Source organism: Macaca nemestrina, chromosome 3 (assembly GCF_043159975.1).
Source record: "Macaca nemestrina isolate mMacNem1 chromosome 3, mMacNem.hap1, whole genome shotgun sequence".
Lineage (NCBI taxonomy): Eukaryota > Metazoa > Chordata > Mammalia > Primates > Cercopithecidae > Macaca > Macaca nemestrina.
In genome coordinates, this window is record NC_092127.1 from 31,518,976 (window position 1) to 31,540,634 (window position 21,659).

General features: G+C 35.4%; 1 protein-coding gene across 3 annotated transcripts in view; it reads left to right on the plus strand.

Moving 5' to 3' along the window:
- Positions 1-21,659, plus strand: part of GASK1B (golgi associated kinase 1B) — a 50,519-nt gene that overhangs the window by 23,433 nt on the left and 5,427 nt on the right. For all 3 annotated transcript variants that reach the window (XM_011752868.2, XM_011752867.3, XM_011752866.3), the window contains exon 4: positions 18,592-18,818. In XM_011752868.2, coding sequence (XP_011751170.2) covers positions 18,592-18,818 — 227 coding nt within the window. The remainder of the gene's footprint in view (positions 1-18,591; positions 18,819-21,659) is intronic.

The following is a 21,659-nucleotide window of genomic DNA, read 5'->3' on the forward strand; positions in this document are numbered from 1 at the left end:
CATTATTGTATAACTACTACCAAGTTATCCTTGGATTAATGAAACAAGTCCATATGATAAAATGTCATAGTGATAAAGTGGAGAATGAATGAAAGTACCTAGGGTGAAGTAGGTAAAGGTTCTCACTATGAGGTCAAGTGTTTGGGGAGTGGTAAGCAGAGATATGGAAGTTCCTGAGAATGATTAGGTCAATGGAAAGTAAATTATGAACCTGGCAGTGAAGTCTATGAGAAAGGACCTTGAGATTTGAAGCTGATGAACATAAGCGCTAACCTATTGTGAATACAGGGCAAACCTTTATGTTCTCTAGTGACATGGGTTTTAATTCTGAACGCCTCAACTGAATCTCATTCTACCCAACTGCCTTTATCATTCTTTCTTCTATTGAGGGAAGCTCAATTTATGCAACATCTACCATGTGTTATAGTGAGGAAAACAACCAGAATGGTAGCAAAGTAGTACAAGGTGATTATCCTCACTGCCCCACTTTAAGCTTTTTAAAAATTATTTAGTTAAGGAAACATAGTGTATGAAACAAATGATAGTTCCATCTAAGAACTGCTGGATGACATAATATAAGTTCTAATTTTTATGAGGTCAAAAGAGGAAGAGCGCTTCGCCATAAAATAGTGAAGGAGGAAGAGTTTGAGTAGGATTGTAGGCTGTCAATGATAGAGAGGATAGGGACAAGTATGAGTAAGAATATAAGATTGGTACTGTTCTTGTGACATTCAGGGCATTCTAAATATACCATTTGAAGCAGAGAGTTCTTTGAGGGGAGTAGTAACGCTTGCTGCCTCTAAGAGATACGATTCAACATAGAGGAAGAGAGATGTTTGTCCAAGATGTGTGTTTACTTTGTAACTTTCTGCTGTTCATACTTGTTCCTGACTGAGCAAGAACAAATTCCAGCTGATCCTCAGTCTTCTTCTGAGTGCATCAGCAGCTTTAATCATTATCGTGCCTATTGTCTGTGGTCTTGAGGACGAATCTGAACATGTGAAATCACTATTAGGAGTTTTCAACAAAGATCAATGTTTAAAATCTGTTGCCCCCTCTGCCTGGGGTGGGACGGCCTTTCTCTTTTTTGATACTCCATAAGGTTGAGGTCTCTGCAAGACTTTTCTAGAACTTACTCAAATTATAATACCAAGATTGGAGCTCCTGATTTTAGCTATGGCTAAAGCACAAAGCTAAAATCAGAAGTTAATCTGATTATTAGAAGTTAATTTGGTTAGTATTTACAAAAGTAACACTGTTTGTCAAATTATATAGACAGGGATAGCAATTGAGAGAATGGACTTGCATATTTTGTTCATTCAACATTTATTTATTTCCCACAGTGCAAAAAGTAAGAGGCTAATTTCTTGCAGATGTTGCAGCATTTTACAATTTCAATAGTAAAGTATGAAACTACCTCTTTCCTTTTCTCTTACCAACTGTGGGAAGTCGAAAGCAAATTATATTTTTGCTAATCTTGTAGATGGCAATGGGCATTATTTATATTTTTCAGTTTTTCATTTGGAGCGATATTGAGGATATTATATTTTCTTTCCCTTTTTTAAAATAGAGACAAGGTCTCTCTGTGTTGCCCAGGTTGGAGTGCAGCGGTGTGATCAAAACTCACTGCAACCTCAGACTCTTGGGCTCAAGCGATCCTTCCACCTCAGCCTCCTGAGTAGCTGGGACAACAGGCGCACGCCACCACACTTTTTAAAATCTTAAAAAATTTTTTTAGAGACACGTCTCATCATTGTGCACAGTCTGGTTTCAGACTCCTGGGCTCAAGTGATCCACCCGCCTCGGCCTCCCAAAGTGCTGGGCATGAGCCACCACACCCAGCCTCTATTTTCAAATATGTATAGATTATTTACATTTTACTTTCTGTGAATTGCTCACTCAAATCATTGTGCTTTTTTATTGCATTCTGTAGCTTTTTCTTATTGATTGATAAAAAGTTTTTGTATATCATGAAAATTAACCTTTGTCAATCCTATGTCTTAAACACTTTTTCTTACTTTGTTGTTCTTCTTTTGGCTTCGCTTACAGTAGATCTTACGCCAGATAAGTTTTTAATAAAATCATATCTTGATTCTTTTACTTCCTGTATTCACCATCATAAAAGTTTTTACAAATTTAAATTAAATTAATTATTGTTTTTTTTTTGAGACAGGGTCTTGCTCTTTGCCTAGGCTGGAGTGTGTTGACATGATTATAACTTACTGCAGCCTCAACCTCCCAGCTCAAGTGATCATCTTGCCTCAGCCTCCTGAGTAGCTGGGACTATGGGTATGCGCCACCATGCCTGGCTAATTGTTTGATTTTCAATAGAGATGGAGTCTCACTATGTGGCCCAGGCTGGTCTTAAACTCCGGAGCTCAAGTGATGTTCTTGCTTCGTCCTCTCAAAGTGTTGGGATTACAGGCATAAGTCACCACACCTGGCCATAAAATGTTTATAGAACAATATCAATCAAAAAAGTGTATTGAATAAATAAATAAACAAATGGACAAACTTAGGTCATTTTTCGTGAACGCCATAGTAAATAGTTATCATTATCTATACATTCTTTCTCATCAATTACACTGAAAATTTTATTTTAAATCAGAATAAGTGCTTCAGTTAAATGGTATTTACAAATGTATTGGATGGATATTTGTGAACAATCTTAGAAAAGTTATGCCTGAAGCAAACTAAAATCACTTGCTCTATGATGCCAGAGCAAGAGCAATGGAATACAGAACCCAGTTGTTAATTTTCTGTACACAGTATTCTTTTTGTTTTACCCATTTAACAAATCTACATTCACAAAGGGTATGCCATTTTACTGGGTCTGTAAAATGTGAGAGAAACACAAGTAATCTTTTATTCTTGAAGCGTGGGGTATAAACTGCCTAGACAAAAAGTCACCTCCATTAGGAAGACAAAGAAAAGTATTTTAGAGAGTGTTTGAGTCTCCAAGATTTGGTCAAACTTCTCTCAAAAGATTATATAAAATAACAGGAGCACATTTAGGAGGTAGAAAACTTGCTTTTTGACCAAAGAGACACTGTATTGTAATGGTTAGGAGCTGGGACTCTGCAGTCAGCTACATTTTAGTCCCATTTCTGCTACTACTGATTTAACCTCAAGAAGTTGCTTGAACCTCTGTCTATATTGGTGTCCTCATCTGTAAAATAGGAATAATAATGGTGCATATATAGAGAGCTATTGAGATGATTAAATATTTTTATATACATAAAGCATTTAGAATGATGCCTAGTACATGGTAGGCGCTCAATAATTATTGCCTATGAATTAAGCAACTGATCATCCAGAAATAAGAGTAGAAATAAGTAAGAATTAAATAAACTATTTTATGATTATTTTTATTTATTAAATTATAAGCCATTCCCAAATAATTTCATTTGGACTTTCATACGTATAGGGCTTCGCCTATTAAGCTTTAATTATTTTTGACTAGTCTGTCTTGACAAACTGTGAATTTCTCAAGGGCAAGTCCCTGTCTTTTTCAACTTTGTAACAATTCTATTAGCAGCAGAGTGTCTGGAAATGTCACACTCACTCAGGGCATGGTTTACTGAAAAAAGAAAAAAAACTACTTAGTTATATTAAAATATTAAGTTCAAAGTGTCAGATTAAAAATGTTAAACATGAAAGATATAAACTATTCTCACAATACATGTATATTTAGCTTTGTTAAAGGAAGAGAATTAGAAGTTCAGAAAATAAAAGAATCAAACAAGCAAAAAATATTTAGTATTTTTACTGTTTGATGGAGTTCTTCATATACTTACATTTTCTAAGAATAACTGTTTATTTAATGATAAATTAATGGGTGTTAGCATAAGGGAGGACCAACAAAGATATGTCTTGGGAGATTTTTTTTTCTACCATCAAATTAAAAGCCTGCATACATTTCTTTTCACTTGATTGTAACAGACTTTTCTGAGCTCTTGTTTGCTGCAGACACTGAGTAGGTTTAGTGCTGGTAATAAAAGATGAATGGGACCATTTCCCAGCCCTCAAGAGTTATACAGTCTAGTAGAAGAGACAGATAATCACAGCAGAATATAGCAGGTGCCATAATTAGGAGTAATATTTTATAAAAAGAAATTTGAAGAGTGTAGACAGAAAATGTGACGTGTAATCTAGAAATGGAAAAACCTGCAGAAATTAGGTGAGTACAAGAGACGGGAAGAGAGTTTATGAGAGAGAGGAATTTTAGCAAAGGATTGAATGTATGCAAAAGTTCTTTAAGTGGGAGAAATGGTGCTTACAGAAATATCCTGTTCCCTAAAGGTGGTTTTCTCTCAGATGGCTATAGTAAACTTATATTCATAAATTCAACAGACAACAATAATATGAGTTGGTATGCCTTGCCTCCTAGATTTGTCTCTTTCAATTTAACTCTGTCCTCCTAATTCTTACCTGACTTCTAAAGAATTACTTCCTGAGTCTAATGAATTAGATTAAGAGGTGTTCATCTTTGTCCTACCTTCTCCTGTTTTTGATTCTGTGCATTTTTTTTCCCACTTAATGGTGTGAAAAAAGTAAGAATAAAAATTCCAACCAATCATTGTTGAAACAAGAGGGAACTTATTACTGTTCACGGAAAGATCTGTTTCTGCAGGAACATTCTATGTGCATAAGAAAGAAAGATTCCAACTATGACCCTCTTGATAGATGATGAGGATTTTTCTCCTGCTTGATGGTCAAGGGTCTTGCTGCCAGCTTTCAGAGGCGAGTGAGGAAACACACTCACAGGCAGGTGCTATGACAGCAAGAGACATGGAGATCCAGGGTCCTAGACATTGGGATTTCAAATAGTTTGGGTTGGTTTTATTGTTTTGCTGAATCAGAATACTGCCAAACTAAATGACCTCTAGCCATGTATGTATTGGCAAGTTCAAGCAAACGAATGAAACAGTTTCGCATTAGTTTTCTAGTAAACAATGAGAGATGATGTAGTTGAATGTCGTCTTGGCTTCAAGTAGCAAAAAAAGTCTGGGATTAGTTGTCAGTATTGGGTAGCATGCTGAATTGGTGGATCTAGGGAGCAAAAATTGTCAAGGATCAGAGAGTTTAGAGAACAATATATTTCTGCTTTTTATTGTTTTTGAGGCATCTTCCCAATTTTTTAAATAGAGGTAATTAGAGTGGTTCGCTTAGTCACAAGGAATCACTTACTAAGGTAAAGGATAAGGGAATGTATGATGCTAGGCATTAAAAATGACAAATTCCAAACTTTCAGGTATGGACATGCTAAGCACTGAACAGTATTGTGGTTATTATAGACTTTTAATTGTGTACAACTAAGTTTGTCATAAATGAAATTCAAAAGTCTGACTTAGACACAGTTTCTACTATATATATTTCCATAGTTTGTCACTAGGATAAATTATTTCAGTATTGATGATGTTACTTAAGATAATTAATGATACTACTTAATAAAATAATGATGTTATCTTACTTAAGGAAGCTTCAGAAGACTTTCCAAATTATCTGGCAAAATTACAATCTTATTCTTCTGAGTATTGCTTGTAATAAATGAGCATATTGGGCAGAAAACTTGGTATTTATTGGGCACCTATGATGTGTTCACTGTTTTGTATGTTTAGATGTATGGAGACAGAGAAAATGATGTAAAATAAGTACATATACAGATCTACTTATGATATCAAGGAACATGAATATTTTTTGCAGTGAAATAATGTAAACTAATGGTAAAACATGACAAAAAATGTAGAATTTTATCAAAGAAGAGTTTGGGCTATTTTAATATTAGTAACAAGGAAGTTTGACTTATATTTTATTTTATTCAATTATTTTATTATGCTAAGTTTAATTTATGAAACTGTATTTTTACACATCATCACATTTCAGGAGACAGCAAAAAGGATTTTTTTTAATGCATGTGTAGCTAAACAATAATTTACTTTAATAGCAAGTGGTCACTTCTTCAAACTTGATGTCCAGAAGTAAAATTGGTTACCTCATTAAACTTGATGTCCAAAAGTAAAATTGGTTACCTCATCACCTAGCAATTTGTCATCTTGACTGGCCTGTTTTTATTCATGACATTACTATTTTTAAAATATGCCAGGTTTGAGATTTTTGTGTCATCTTTTAATCTTTCTCTGCTTAGTGTTTCATATTCAAGTAGTAGTGAACTTTTATGTTCCTCAAAATCATTCCTGTCACTTTTTCCTTTTCATTTCTATTAATGTTACCTCAATCAGACTTTTGTCAATGTAGATCAAGTTGCTGTAAGAGACTCTTAACTAATCTCCTGGTCTTTAGTCTTCCCCAACTGCCAATTAATGTGCAAATCATTGCTGAATTTATCTTTCCATTTCCCTTTTAATCATATTGCCACTTGCAAAATAAAATCTCTAAAGACTTCCATTTGATTGGAAAATAAAGTTTAAATTCTTTAGAACATTAAAAATTATTATGGAAAATTAAACATATGCAAAAATAGACAGGATATTATAATAAACCCCTATGTGCCTGTCACTCAGCTTCAGCAATTATCAGCTCATGATCCATCTTGTTAAATCTCTATCTCTATCTACTTTCCACATCCACATTAATTTCAAGAAAATAATTGGCATTATATTATTTCATCTGTAAATATTTCAGTGTATATCACTAGAAGATAAAACATATAAGCACATTACTACGATCACACCCAAAATAAAATTGAGCAGTGATTTAGTCAAATATCTGATCAGTGGCCACATTTTTGTTTCATAAATGTCATTTATATCTTTCAGTTTGTTTGTTTGAATCAATATTTAAATAATGCCCACACTTTGTGATTGGTTGACGTGTCTTCTAATCTATGGACTTCATCTCTATATCTTCTCTTTTCCATTTCAATAGCCTGTTGAAGAAACCAGATCATGTGTTTTGTAGAGTTCACACTCTAGATTTTGCTGGTTGTACTTTTGCGGTGCCTTTCTTTTGCCCTTCCATTGTCTATATTCCCTATAGATTGGTGTTGAATTGATGATCAAATTTAGATTTGATTTATTTTGTCAAGTCTTCTTTGTAGATAGTGTTGTGTTCTTTTATCACAAGACATCATATCTGGTTAGTCCTTTTTGTGATAATAGCATCTACTGATGTTCACATTGATCCACCAGTTCACTGGGAATTGAAAAATGGTGAGATATTAATTATATAATTAATTCTTCATTTATTAGTTGGACTACTTCTTTAAAGAGAAATCTCACCTTATGTCCTTTGTGGTTATCCAAAGGTACAGTTTATATAGAAAAAAAAAATAGCATGCTTTTAATAAATCCCATGACCTAATTTGCTAACTTTCCAATCTTGTCTGCCACTATTTCCTCATACGGGGTGTGTGTGTGTGTGTGTGTGTGTGTGTGTGTTGTAGTTTGGTCTATCCACTGCTGGTTGAATATGCCCCACACTCTTTTTCATGGTCTCTTCACCACTGCCTTTAGTGGTGGAGATTGAATAGGTCTTTCTTTGAATGTTCCACAGTGTGGAGCTGCTCATTATGGTATTTGGTGCTGTAAGAAACCACAACATCGGCCAGGCGCGGTGGCTCACGCTTGTAATCCCAGCACTTTGGGAGGCTAAGGCGGGTGGTCAGGACATCGTGACCATCCTGGCTAACACAGTGAAACCTTGTGTCTACTAAAAATACGGAAAAATTAGCCTGGCATGGTGGCGGGCGCCTGTAGTCCCAGCTACTCGGGAGGCTGAGGCCGGAGAATGGCGTGAACCCGGGAGGTGAAACTTACAGTGAGCCGAGATTGTGCCACTATACTCCAGCCTGGGAAACAGAGCGAGACTCCATCTCAAAAAAAAAAAAAAAAAAAAAAAAAAAAAAAAAAAAAAAAGAAAGAAAGAAGGAAAGAAAAAAAAAAAAAAGCAAATACAAGGACACTGACCAATGAATCTCCCTTTTGGGCATTAACCTCATTTTTCTAGTGGAGACTTGACTTTTAAGACCACATTCTCTCACTTCACATAATTTAAGCATTTTTTTCATGATGGCAACTTTAAGAAAAAGAATAGCCTAGCCACCCTGACCTATGTTCATTATAGAGGCATAGCTTATGAGATACTTGTCCTCAATAACCAGAATGTACTTCTGAATGTTTTCTGATACATTCTGGTTATTGAGGCCCGATAGCTCATAAGCTATGCCTCTATGATGAACAGGGGTCATTATAACATGTGCTCGTACACATCCTTTTCAGACTGATCTTTGTCTCAAATCATATCTCTTCCATTAAGAAACATATAGATTCCTCATGTCTGCTTCCAACCTGAAAGCCTCTAGAACTTAATATATTCCTTCCATCTACTATCTAGCATTCATGCTCAGAGATTGCTGGCGTTGTTGTTCTAAAGCCTCATCTGCATCACAGGTAGACTAGAAAATTGGTTAACATAAGTTTTTGCTCTTAAATTAGTCTGAATTAAAGAAGGAAATGTCTGATCAAATATGTTATATTTATAATTTTCAAATTGCTAAGTGACAACTAGTTGAGCATTACTGGATTCATTCTAATTTTATTATTAACCAAAAGTGCAGTATATATTTTTAAATTTTATGTCTCTTTTGCTTATTTCCACCCTTGTGGTGAATTTTTTTAGACTATGTTGAAATTGATCAGTGCATAGTATGCTTCAATGGCAAGTCTAGTTATAGACATAGCTGGGCTAGAAAGATGAGAGATTTGAGGAAGCCTGTGTGATTTAATAAATAACTATTTGAGATTCAACCATTGTTTAATGTATTGCTGGGACTAGCTTTTAGGATTGGCCTCTTCACTAAGCCTGTGCCATTGAACCATAGACAGTCTGAAACCAACCTTGTTGGGTATGTTCGAGCAAAGCAAGAGGTCAAAGCACTGAACCTCTGAGTAAGTCTGGTAGGATGCAAATATAACTGTTTTGGAAAAATGAACAGGATAGTGTTTTCATAGGAACATCTGAGAGGGCAGACAGATATTCATTGGGCTCAATGTATATGGTTTTTGTATGTATTTTTTAAAATTTATGACTCATTATTGGCTAATGAAGAAGTAGATTCAGAGAGGGTTAAGGGTTAAGTGAGAGCTGTTTCAACCAGTTCTAAAGTAGGATAAGTATTCTATTAGTTTCATGCTCTTCCCAACCATATTCATGATGTTTATGGACATGTATCACTAAGAGTTATATGGAGCTTCCAAGAATTATTACTGTTGTGTGGTCAACTTGAATGAAACTGTTTGGGGCATGGTTTTTGTGTGCCTTTCTGGGAGTCCATACGGGCAAAACTATTTTCACAGTAATACTGAGACTTTGTTTTTTCGCTTTTTTCAGTGTTGATATATGCAGTAGTTGTTAAATCTGTTGATGCTTTAGCATAAATAAAGGCAGGCACCAAACTGTACCAGTGGTCATTGTACCCTTCACTGCCACTGCAGTCACAGGAAGAAAAATAACACATGAAATAAATGCCAGATTCCCTTAAAATTTTTCTTGAAGCAGTGAAAATCTATTAATTTTTAAAAATCTGTACTTGTAAGTCTGTCTTTTTAATATCCTGTGTGACAAAATGAGAATGTGTAAAGCACATCAACTTATCCCATAGTGCAGTGGTTGTCTTGAGGAAACTACTTACATAATGTTTGAATTGTGAGCTGAACTAGCTGCTTTTTTCATTAAATGCTATTTTAACTTGAAAGAACAATGCCACTTCTCTCATTTCTTTGGAAAGTATAGCAAGTTCCTTTAAAATACGTAATTTGTATTAACATATGATAGGTTATTTTTATATGAATTTAATGCATACTTATTTTTTAAATTCTTGGCTTTAATTTTTCATTTGATATGGTAAATAATCAGAAATGAATACTCTTAGGTGGTCCTCAGTAATTTTTAAGAGTGTGAAAGAATTCTGAAATCAAAAGTTTGAGGACCACTATTCCAGGCTATCTTTTCTGAAATATACTCCCTTTTGTCTATATAAGATCCAGTAACTTCAAAGGTATTCCATTTCTGTGGTTCTAAGATTCTGTGATTTTAAGATTTTGACATTTTCACAAAAGGACGGGTAGGGGAAAGCAGATCTTTTAGTCCATAGCCATCTGCATTCTGTTTCAATGGGTGAGCTGAGTGGAGCTGGTATGCGTTCTTTGATTTCTTTCAACAATCATTTATAAAGTACCTGCACTGTATAAAGTGTGATGCTGGTTGCTATAGAGAATACCCAGCGAATCATACTTAGAGGCATTAAGTTATAATCTTCATGAAAGCAAGAACTTTGTCTTTTCTAGCAGGGGAAGCATCGTGGTAGGCAGGCAAATGTCTTTTGAAATCCACACGAGTCACTGGTTTTATCTCCTTAGGCAGGTTGCTATCCTCTCTGAACGTTTTTCTTCAATTGTAATATGGGGAAAAATACATACCATTCTGGATTATTTTGATGATTAGGAACTTTTAATGTAAAGTGCTTTAGCAGTGTTCTGAAATATTTTAGCCAGGTTATATAAAGGGCTTCATTTTATAGCTATTTTCTAACCCAAGAAGCATAGAAATATAGAATGGAAAATTCTATATGTATATGTAAAAGTAATTTTTAAGAAAAGTTTAATTCATAAAAGCATAATTTATTTTTAGTGACCAGAAAATAATTAGACTGTCAAAATTAATTTATTTTTTAAAAGAGAACTGATTTTTATAAAAAAAAGTATGTTAAAATAGCTATTAGATTTGATTGCTACATTGGGTTCTGTTAACCATAACCAAAACTAGGTTTTAATATAGTCATTTAGCTTATCTTTACGTATTTTTGTCATTTTCCTTTAAAAATCTATATTATAGAAGAAATAAAATTGATAGAAATTCTATATTAATAATAAAAGTAATACACATCAGTTAAGCAAAAAAAAAAAAAAAAAAAAGGTTTTCACTGATACTATTCCTTCAGATGTGAATGAACATGTTTTACTCATTTCTAATTCTATTTTATAGATTTAGTTCCAAATAGTAGTGCTTTACTTCACTGAAGAAAAGCAATTAAAAATTTCATTACAATAAGGTTATTTCATTTCCATGTTAAATTTATTGCTTAAGAGTGGTTCATTCTATAAATCAGAATTTCATAAAATGTTAAAAATATTTTTTTTTTTTAGTCTGAGTGTTCTTTTTAAATCTTTACAGGAAAATGGATGTGTCTCCGACAGAGACTATTTTCAAGTATCTCTGCTTGTGCAAATTATAGAACATAAATTTTCTTTCTCCAAAAATAGATTGTTGCTTGCCTGGTGACTCCAGTCTTCTGTGGCATAGTGATGTTTGACTTCTGGTTCTTATTGAGAGGTGCAGTATATGGATTTTAAACATTGTATCTATAGAAATTGATCCAAATGTATAATAACCTTAGAATATTTTTACTCATACATAAAGAAATACTGTGTTGTTACGTGTTGTTTATTAATGTGGAAGAAACTAGAGATTCCTCCCTGGATTGGGATACACTGATATTTATTTTTAAACATGGAATTCGAAAGTAAAGATGGAGTAGAGCAATGAATGCTCCTTACAGAGGCAGAGGCATGAGGGATCCTATGCCCATTGTTAGATTTCTATATTGCAGACTATTTTTACACTTCTCTTCGTTTGTCAACTGCTCTTCAAGTCACGTATGCATGCTCACTAATTTAACAGGCACCTGTTGTCATGGCAGCAGAGAACAAGAATGAAATTCATTATTTTATGCAGTGAGAGTTCCCAGGTGATACAGGTGCTGGCAGCGGGTGGAGCGGGGGGAATACTGTAGGCTTTTGCTTTGTATAGCTCCCCAAGTAAGAGGCTGTGCCTATATTAGCAAGTGCCATGGGGATGATGGGATTTGTCTGAGGTTGCGTTCTCTACAATCTAGTGTCCCTTTATACACTCATTAGACTACATGGGGCCAACTGTAGTTCCGTTGATAATATGGCAACCATACAATGGTTTTCATCAAGGCAAATTCATGTGAAGGGATTTTCCAGTGTAAGTTATTATCTGATAAACAAGTCCATATGTTTTTGTATCTGTCTGTCTGCAGGGGTGCTGATAATGATAACAATTCTCACTGTCTTTTTCCCTTTTTGAAATAATTAAAATAATTGTCGTAAATGGAACTTTTTTCTAAATGAGATATCCAATGAGGTAACTTGGATTGAAAGAAATCTTCCAGAAAACTACTTATTGTAGAAAAGAATTTCCTTTGGTTATTTCTGTCAACCTGCCCAGTATGTTTTTATCGAATGCCTATTACATACATGGCATTATGGCGGACCCTCTGTGAGATACGAGAATTCATTATCCATGGTTAGTTAATTTAAACCCACATGAAGAAACTAACCAAAAGCACATAACAAGCACAGGCCATTCCATTATTTGGCCTGTTCATTTTTTTTTTGTATTTTATTCAGTGTATGCTACATTTTAAAAAATCCATTACTTTGATAAGCCACCATCATTTTGTTTATTTGACTCTTCCCAATATAAGACAGTGCTTTGGAGGAGCATTGTAAATAGCCATATACAAAGTGGGTGCCAACTTTTAGCAGGGTTCATCCAATAACAAAAATTTATTGAGTGCCTACTATGTGCTAGGCATTGAGTGAATTACTATGGTGAATGTTAAATTCCACCAATTACATGTCTTATTGCATATTTATACTTTCTCTCTGATATGCGTTTTTCTTTCTAAAGATGCAGTTTTTAAATGCTGAAAACGAATCATTTGAAAAGAGATGGTGCGGATCTTAAGATGCTGACTTACCAAACCAGAAACACACACACCTACATAGACGCTTGTGATTATACCCTCACTTAGACCCTTAAAGAGGTGGAAAACAGAGGTGGAAAAACAGAAGTTTATCTAATTTAACTAACAGATTTGAATGAGAATAACATTTCGATGTTGGGAATTTCCTACCTATGTTAGGAAGAACATCCTCATTTTACCCTGTTTTTATCTGTCAAGTACGTTCTGCCTGTGTTCCCTTTGGTTTTCATTCTTTTAATGTTTTCACCTGATGACCTGCTCCCTTGCCTTCAACCTTTCTTCCAGCTCTGCATGAGAAAATAAAAATGAAACTGGCAGACACATAAAACATTTTTAGTTTTTTTTTGTTTTTTTTTTTTAATAGGCACAGTGCGTTTTTTGGGGAGTGAGGGGATGGGGTTATGTTACCCAGGCTCGATTTGAACTCCTGGGCTCAAGCGATCCTCCTGCCTCAGCCTCTTGAGTAGCTGGGACTGTAGGTGCACATAACTGCACCTAGGTAACAATACTCTTCTCCACCTTTCTCTCTGACTACCTGCCCTAATGTTCCCCTTACTCTCAGTAATGTGGTCTTGTACTGTGCTACTCAAAATATGATCCAAGGACGCATGCCACTTCATACCAGTTCATGATGAGATAATACAAAGTAAGCAATTAGAAACTTTGATAATAATTTGATAGAATAATTTTGTCTGTTGAATCTAACAAGATGTCTATCTGGTATTTTCCATTTAAAAAATTTTATTTATCTAATGATTAATCATTATTTATTTAACAAAACAATAGTCCACATAGAGAAGCACTGGCCAAATACACTCACTGTATCTCTAAAGATGCCTTTGGATTTCTTACTTCCATGCCTTTCCTGGTATTTAGCTAATACTGCCTGGCTCTTAAAATTTAACTGTAATGTCATCTCCTTCATGAGTTTTTCTCTGAAATCCTACTGAAGTTCTTTGTATTTCTGATGAAACCCTTATAACTAATATTTTAAATTCAGTATCATTTAACATTCTACACAAATGTGCTTGCTTTTTGCAGTATCATTTTGGAGACTAAACCTGAGAGATACAATCAGGATGGATAAGAGCATGGACTTTAAAACCGTAGATACCTGGACTGGAATCCTTAGAGTTCTGTTATTTAAGAGTTGAGGGGCCTTGAGGAGGTCAACTAGCCCTTTTGTGCCTCAGTTTCCTCATTTATCAAATGAGACTATTGGTATCACCTATGTCTTAAGGTTACTATGAGGATTAAATGAAATAATACATGTGAATCATTAAGTATACAGTTCCTGGCACATACTAAACACTCAATATAAAACTGCTATTCATATTTTTATTATTAATATTAACAGCATTATATATATATATATACAAATAAAATAAAAATATAGCACTTTTTTTTTGAGACAGAGTCTCACCCTGTCGCCCAGGCTTGAGTGCAATGGGGTGATCTCGGCTCACTGCAACCTCTGCTTCCCGGGTTCAAATGATTCTCCTCAGTTTCCCAAATAGCTGGGATTACAGGCACATGCCACCATGCCCAGCTAATGTTTTTTGTAACTTTAGTAGACAGGGGTTTCACCATGTTGGCCAGGCTGGTCTCGAACTCCTGACCTCGTGATCCGCCCACCTCAGCCTCCCAAAATGCTGGGATTACAGGCATGAGCCACCATGCCTGGCCAAAATATAGTGCTTTTTATTGCCTTCATCCAAGCATTGCCTGAAATTAGTGATTTAATCATATTGTTTTGAGGAAAAAGAAGATATGAAGAAACTGACACAATTTCTTGATAGACCCATTTTTGAAGACATGGCTGGTGTGGGTAGTGTGCATAGGGATGGAACATCTTTGGGTTTTTGCAGATTTCTAATGGGTTTTGGGGAACTAGGACAGTGCAGCAGAGGCACCCTTGTGTTGGTGCTGCAAGCATAATCTGAATCACTCATAAGATACTTTTTCCTACAGGCAAAACTAACACTACCAAAGGAAAATGGAATTTAAAAAAAACTTTAGAAGAAGGAAATATATCTAAAAATATCCCACCACCACCAACAAAATTTTGGCTGGAACACCTGGGTTTTTCTGAGTACAATTTTAGTTAGGTAAACATTGAAAAGATGTATTTTCCTAAGAAAGGAAAAAGTCGTTTTATGGAAAATGGTGGTTGGCAGTATTTTAAGATGCAGAAGATCAGTTTTGCAAAAGATATTCCTGTTTTAAAGAATGAGAAGACATGAATTTGAACAAGCAGTAATAATGAGGACTAACACTCACCATTGCTTAGCTGACAAAATTTATCCCCAAATAGCCTTCTTTTAGGATGATTACCTACATAGACACGTAGATGTGCACTACAGTGCTTAATCATGCAGTAGTTAAGTGATTGTTTTAATGTGTGCACTAAACAAGTATATTAAAACCATATTATGGATTCATAGCTTTATTAGGCTTTAAAAAATAGATAAGCAGTCTTAAAAGTAAGCATAAATATGCTCAATAGATAACTAAATTAACTGCCTAACAAAATGGCACTGAATTTAAGGGAGTAGATTACGTTTTTGTGGTCAAGTTATTTTTGGTATATTGAATGTGAATTCAAAAGGAAGGCTATAAACAAAATTCTGTGAAGAGCTAGAGAACATGAATTAAGAGGTACATAAGCCCTTGCTAGACAAAGGCAATAATACAAAGACATAATTTACTATAGTTGGAGGATAAGGAAAACGAAGTAAAACCTAGATTATTTGAGAACTTACAGTTGATTTTACATCTGTAGGTGTACACACAGTGTTTGTGCACATGCGCACGCATGTATATATATTTTATATATATAGAGAGAGAGCCATCAAGTACGTATATAGATCTGAAAAAAATGAGTGGCAACATTTTCTAGAAGAGAAGTTGGGCTGAACACACACACCTGTTTTCAATAATAATGTCTGTTAGATCTGGATGGCACAACGATCTGTCAGGGAAGTGGCAAAATCATCACAGACTGTTGAGTCATTCAGAACTGGATCAGACGAAGTACTTTAAAAGTACACTGTAGCAAAAAATCTAATGTTGGTAAGGAAATAAGAAGATGACCTAAATCAATCTTTTCCACCTTTAACTTTTAATGCTTTTGTGTAGTTTAAAAATAGAAAAATACAGTGTTTACAGAAGTACTGAAAGGGCCTTATCTCTAAAGAGCTTATTATTTAACATAAATATATAATACTCATGGTTTTGTTATAGAAACAGTACAAATGTAGTTATGTATTTTAGTCCTTTCCCCACTACTATGAAATCCACAATGATGGAAGAACTTAGGGTTTGAAGAAGCATTTAAGAAATGTTTGGTAGAGTTTTCTTTAAGGGTTATATTCAAAACACATATGTCCAATATAACAGACTTTGATATTGTAGTCAAAATTAAATAAGATTTAGGCTTTAAAATTTTTAATGTTAATATAACTAGATGAAACAAGGATGATGATAAAATGGTACACAGATTCTTTGAGAATCATTAGTTAATGTATATTTTTAAAAAGGTGATTGGATGGGAAGCAGCTTTTAGAAAAGTTAGTTTTCATGTTCTTTCTGACCTTAACTTAAATAATTGGCAATCAGATGCAGTCTCTTTTATGTCATTTTATTTCTCTTATATTCAAAGTCAGTGAAGGTACTGCATAAAATGACTGAAATTGAGAAGAAAGAGCTCAATAAATTTTTCTAAAAGAAAAACCCAGGTGTTCCAGCCAAAATTTGTGCTTTTTTCGTTTCATGTGCTATTCTAACCTACAGTTATTTGCTCGGGGCACTCTTGCTCACCTTTGGGAAACCTTCTTATGCTCATGTCAAACAAATGCACATTAACAAGCAGTGGTAACGTACTGTTCCCTGGAGTCAGCCTCTGTGACTTTTTGGATAAGCTATGGGTTAGATTTATGGTCCCATGGCTCAGGGATTGGAACCAATCTTGACAGAGCCCTCCTTTTCTGTGACTGTTTCTAGTCCAGCAGTGTACCCTTTGACTGGTGCAAATGCTTGGTTGCTCGCTCGCCACCCATTGTGACCAGCTTTACATAAACTTCATAGAAAATTGGCTTATGCTAACTTCTCTTACAATCCTTCATCTCAAGCATGGTATTTGATACAAAGTCTATTTACATACAGAAAACAGAGAAGAAAGTCCTTTGTCCAATTCTTGAAGCTTGCTCTGGTAGCGAAGCAAAACTAAATAACTATTTCAATTTCCACTGGAAATTTCCACTGGAAGTGGTAACGATGGAGAGGTGCTGACCTTGGGCAACATTTACCTTGGTGCCTAGCTCACTGATAGGATGTAGAAGATGTTCAATAAGTGTTTGTTGGATAAGTGAATAAATGATCATTGCAAAGTAGGCTAAACTTTGGCACTGCTTTACTGCATCCCTTTCTAAGCAGTTGGTCTCCTGAACAGCTCCATGGGAGCTGCAGAAACACAGGAGGATGAGAAAAAGATGGGAATTTAATACCAAAAGAATAAAAGTGGCAGTATCTGTCTATCTTTTGACTCGTAAGCACACGTACAAACTCTGACTAGTTAGCCTAAAACCATTCAATATGACATACTGGGGAAAAAAATTGTGAAATTTTGGAGACAAACAAATCTATGTCTAAATCCTAACTTTGCTACTTACTTACTAATATTCTACCCAGGGCAGGTTACTTAATGTCTCTGAGGCTGAATTTTTCTTCATTTAAAATGGATAAATTACTTTTTGTCTTAGAAGCTTGTTTTGAGGTAAATAACTTTGGAGAGTATGTAGGTGTGTCTCAACAAGAGTAATAGTAGTTTTCATTTTTTGAGTGTCTTATAGATGCTTGGGACAGGGCTGGAGGCTGTACACATATTTTCATCAATCTTTCTACCAAGTGTTCAAGGTAAAGAGTATCATTCCTTTTACTCAGGCGTTTAAATTGAGGGTCAGTGATGAAAAGGAACCTGCACAAGGTTGCAGAGCTCAGAAGTGTGAAAGCAGAGATTTGACTTAAATTTATCTAGTTCCTTTGCCCAGGCTTTATTTTACCTGATTCTTAAATATTATTTCTTTCCTTGCCCAAAGGAAATGGAATTAAGCAATTCTTCTTTTTCTAATTAATCTGGTTACCCTCTTCTATAGGGTGGTATCCTTAACTCCCATAATAAACTTCAAGAAGCCCATTTTGTTCACTTGTTTAGATTCTAGCTGTGGCCTCCATTTAGATAGTGCTTTTAGTTTTTATGATTGGGTCTCACATCTTTTCAATAGATTTCTTCTATGTAATTTCGAGTTAGACTACTGTAATACTGAAGTCCAGGTAGGCTAGGGGTTGCAATAAACTTTTTGTGGCAATGAAGTAACTCCAGTTTCCCATAAACCACCTGAGGGAGAAAACAAGACAGAGCCTTCCAGACACGTAGAAGTACAATGGTATTTCTTCTGTCGTGCATGGAGTCAGAGATTCTGCTGGCCATGTGTCGGTATGTGATGTCAGTGGGAACTTTGAATATTTAGGGTGGAGATGCCTGACTTGGATAATCTGACTTTGGATCTATTAGCAGAAGCTGGAAATGCTCATAACTATGACTGAGTCAGAAGGATATGAACCTTGGACTTGTTCTGACAGTTGCCTTTAATTAAATGAGCCTGGCCCTCTTAGATTCTGGCAAGTCAGCTGTTGAGAAAGCACTGGTTTTTGAAAATCTTGTAACTTTCCCAAGTTTTGTTTTCACTCAGCATCTTGGATTTTGTGTTTTCCATTTACAGATTTATAATCGCTTAGATACAAATTGCTGTGGATTCAGACCTCGCAAGGAAGATACCTGTGTACAGAATGGATTGAGGCCAAAATGTGACAACCAAGGTTCTGCGGCTCTAGCACACATTATCCAGCGAAAGCATGACCCAAGGCATTTGGTTTTTATAGACAACAAGGGTTTCTTTGACAGGAGTGAAGATAACTTAAACTTCAAATTGTTAGAAGGCATCAAAGAGTAAGTTTTATAGTAACATCTGCAGGACATCACATTTATATTAGATAAGTAGCAAGGTTCTGAGAAAACTCACATCTTACATCTGATCATTTTAACCCTTGAAAATCATTGTGAATGTGGAATCTGGGAATGGAGATCCAAGAAGGGAAACAAACCCAAGAAGAACAGAACAAGAGTGCAGCCGTAGCGCCTCTATCGCCAACCCAAACCGCCTACAAAGCGCATACTACATTTCACATTCATGATGTTGCTTGGTTCTCATTGGGAAAATCCATGTGGGTTTTGTTGCAAGAGTGCAGGGACCTCTGGCATAGGATCTGGCAGAGCAGGGATAAGCAGATGGCGGAGGCTCCACTATTAGGCATAAGATAGGACATGGGAAGAACTAATAGACATGCAAATATTGACATGGCAGAATGTCCAAATTCATAATGAACTCAAGTGACTTTTATGAATGCAGTGGAAAATGACAGCCAATCTGGTAAGCAAGGCATAGTCTCAAAGGACAGCTGGCTGTTGAATTCAGCAGGAGGATTTTTCAGCATTTTGAAATCCTTCAAGGAGACATAGATTAAGGGGAAAAGTATCTAACACCTGAGAGAGGGTTTATGGAGGCTAGTTAGGGAAGAATTATTTATTTACTAAGGGTTGACCAAGAATTCAAGAAAGATCTCAAAGATTTGGGGACATCCGGCAAGACTCAGAAAGAATGCAGAGTGGAGAGGGAACCAAAGAAGGAGCTCTGCAATGCAGAAGTTAAAACACAGTGGTTGCTCATGGCACACTTGATCATACATCTATTGGAAATAAAGGACATTAAGACACTTAGTAATGGCAAGAACCCAGCTATAAAGCGTGAGCTGTTCAACCCCAGCAGTGGAAATTGTGGCTGGATTTCAAGTTCCACCACATAGTGGGCAGAGCCACTCTCCATACTTCCCACCTTAGTCAGAAATCAGATTGACTAAGAGACTGCTGTAGGGTGGAGATCTAAAAATAGAGGGTTCATTGGTAAAATAGGTAACCAGCTGTGTGAAGCTAGGTGACTGCTGGAAAGCTCACGAGCAAGTCTAAAATTGAGGTTAGAACCCAGGTCTTCCAAATCCAAGTTCAGTATTTTTTTTTTCTGTAATAACTGTGGTGTTATTTCTGTAATAACTGTGGTGTGTTCTGTTACTATTACTCTTGTTAATAATATTCTGGAGCATATTTCAATCATTCTTCCCAAACTCGATGACTTACATGGTGTGGATTTTGTGTACTTAAGCATTAAGAGCAATACTGTTCCTGTGAGAGTTTTATGAGACACGATTTTATAAGTTTTTTGCCGGGTCCTGCCAGGTTGATACTTGTTTCTCACCATCTCTTTGTGGATTGAAGGCAGGACGTGTGGCAGGTTTTCTCTTTTAAGCTAAGGAAATTTTATGTATGGGAAAATCGACTTTCCTAAGACATCACTTACTAGGGTGATATTACAGGGTCTTCTTAAATCCCTAAATTCCCTCTTAGACTTAGGAGTGCCTGAAGAATACAGTCCATCCATTTCATACATTCATGTAAATGTGAATATCTTTATTTCTTCTTTCAAAGAAGATTTAGGTTTAAATGCATTATGAGGAGTAATGGATTTGAAGTTAAATCTTCTCTGAAAATATAATTCACACATTGAAAAGCAAAAATGAAGACTTTTCTAATCCCTGATTTATGCATTGAATATTCCGACTATTATATCAGTGTAGTGCAGAGACAGGTAATATTTTTGCTTTCCTTTATGAAAAGGATTAACCACTAAGGAGATCCAATGGTTTTAATGATTTCATCTCATGCATCCTGCCCCAGCTAAATTAGTTGAAAGGCTATAGAATTGACAATTCATGAACTATTAATACTTCATAAAGCAAAAATCCTACTTAATACTAGAGCCCCTAAAGTTTAGCCCCTCAACTATATAGTAATGTCTTCAGGCAACTAAGAGCATCTTATAAACGTTCTTTCATTCCACACTTCCTCACATACAGTAAGCTTGTCCAGTGCTTTGGCCTTTTTACTTGCTGCAGCCTCAGAACTGCTAGAGCACCTGATACTTGCTTTCAGGCACTCTCTGTGCCATCTCCATTGTGCTCCATTGAAATTTGGAAGAAGTGCTTAGAAGGCCTGAAATTTCTGGCAAAGTGTACTCTTTAAGCAAGTATATATGTTCTTACTATAGTTTTTGAGGTATAACTGAGTTTATTAGAAATGTACTCTTAAAAAATATTTTTACTGTGCTTTTACCAGCATTTTAATGAAAGCTGAGAAACGTCAGATTGGGGATTTAGCAAAATATTACTTACGTTTTTGACCTAGAAATTTTGCTAAGTCCTTCAGATAATGTATATGCTGGACTCCTGGCTTTCTACTTTCTAAATGAAGAAAAGCAAGCGCAATGCATTCTTTCAAGGTAATTCAGCAAAGACCCCTCTAAATTGGTCTTAGGTTTTCCAGAGAGACTTTCATTGTGGAACTAAAAGTTTTCTCTGAAACTTGAGTTTTGCTAAATTTATTTGAAAACATCTTAGTACTCCAGTTAAATAAAATAATCCTAAATCCTCAGAGTTCCAGAGGTATAATATGACTCAAAGACAATTCGTTCTTTAATTTGATGTGTTTGAATGATTCTTGTCTCATTTTAGTACACACATTTTTTATTATTTCACATAAATTCAGTTGTGTAACTTGTATTCAGGCAGAATACTTTATTGACGTTGTCATCATCAATTTGTCTCTCATATTTTCTTGCATAAAATCCCACCTTGATACGTCAGAGGATACCATTCTACTTGACAGATTAAAGGGGTTTCC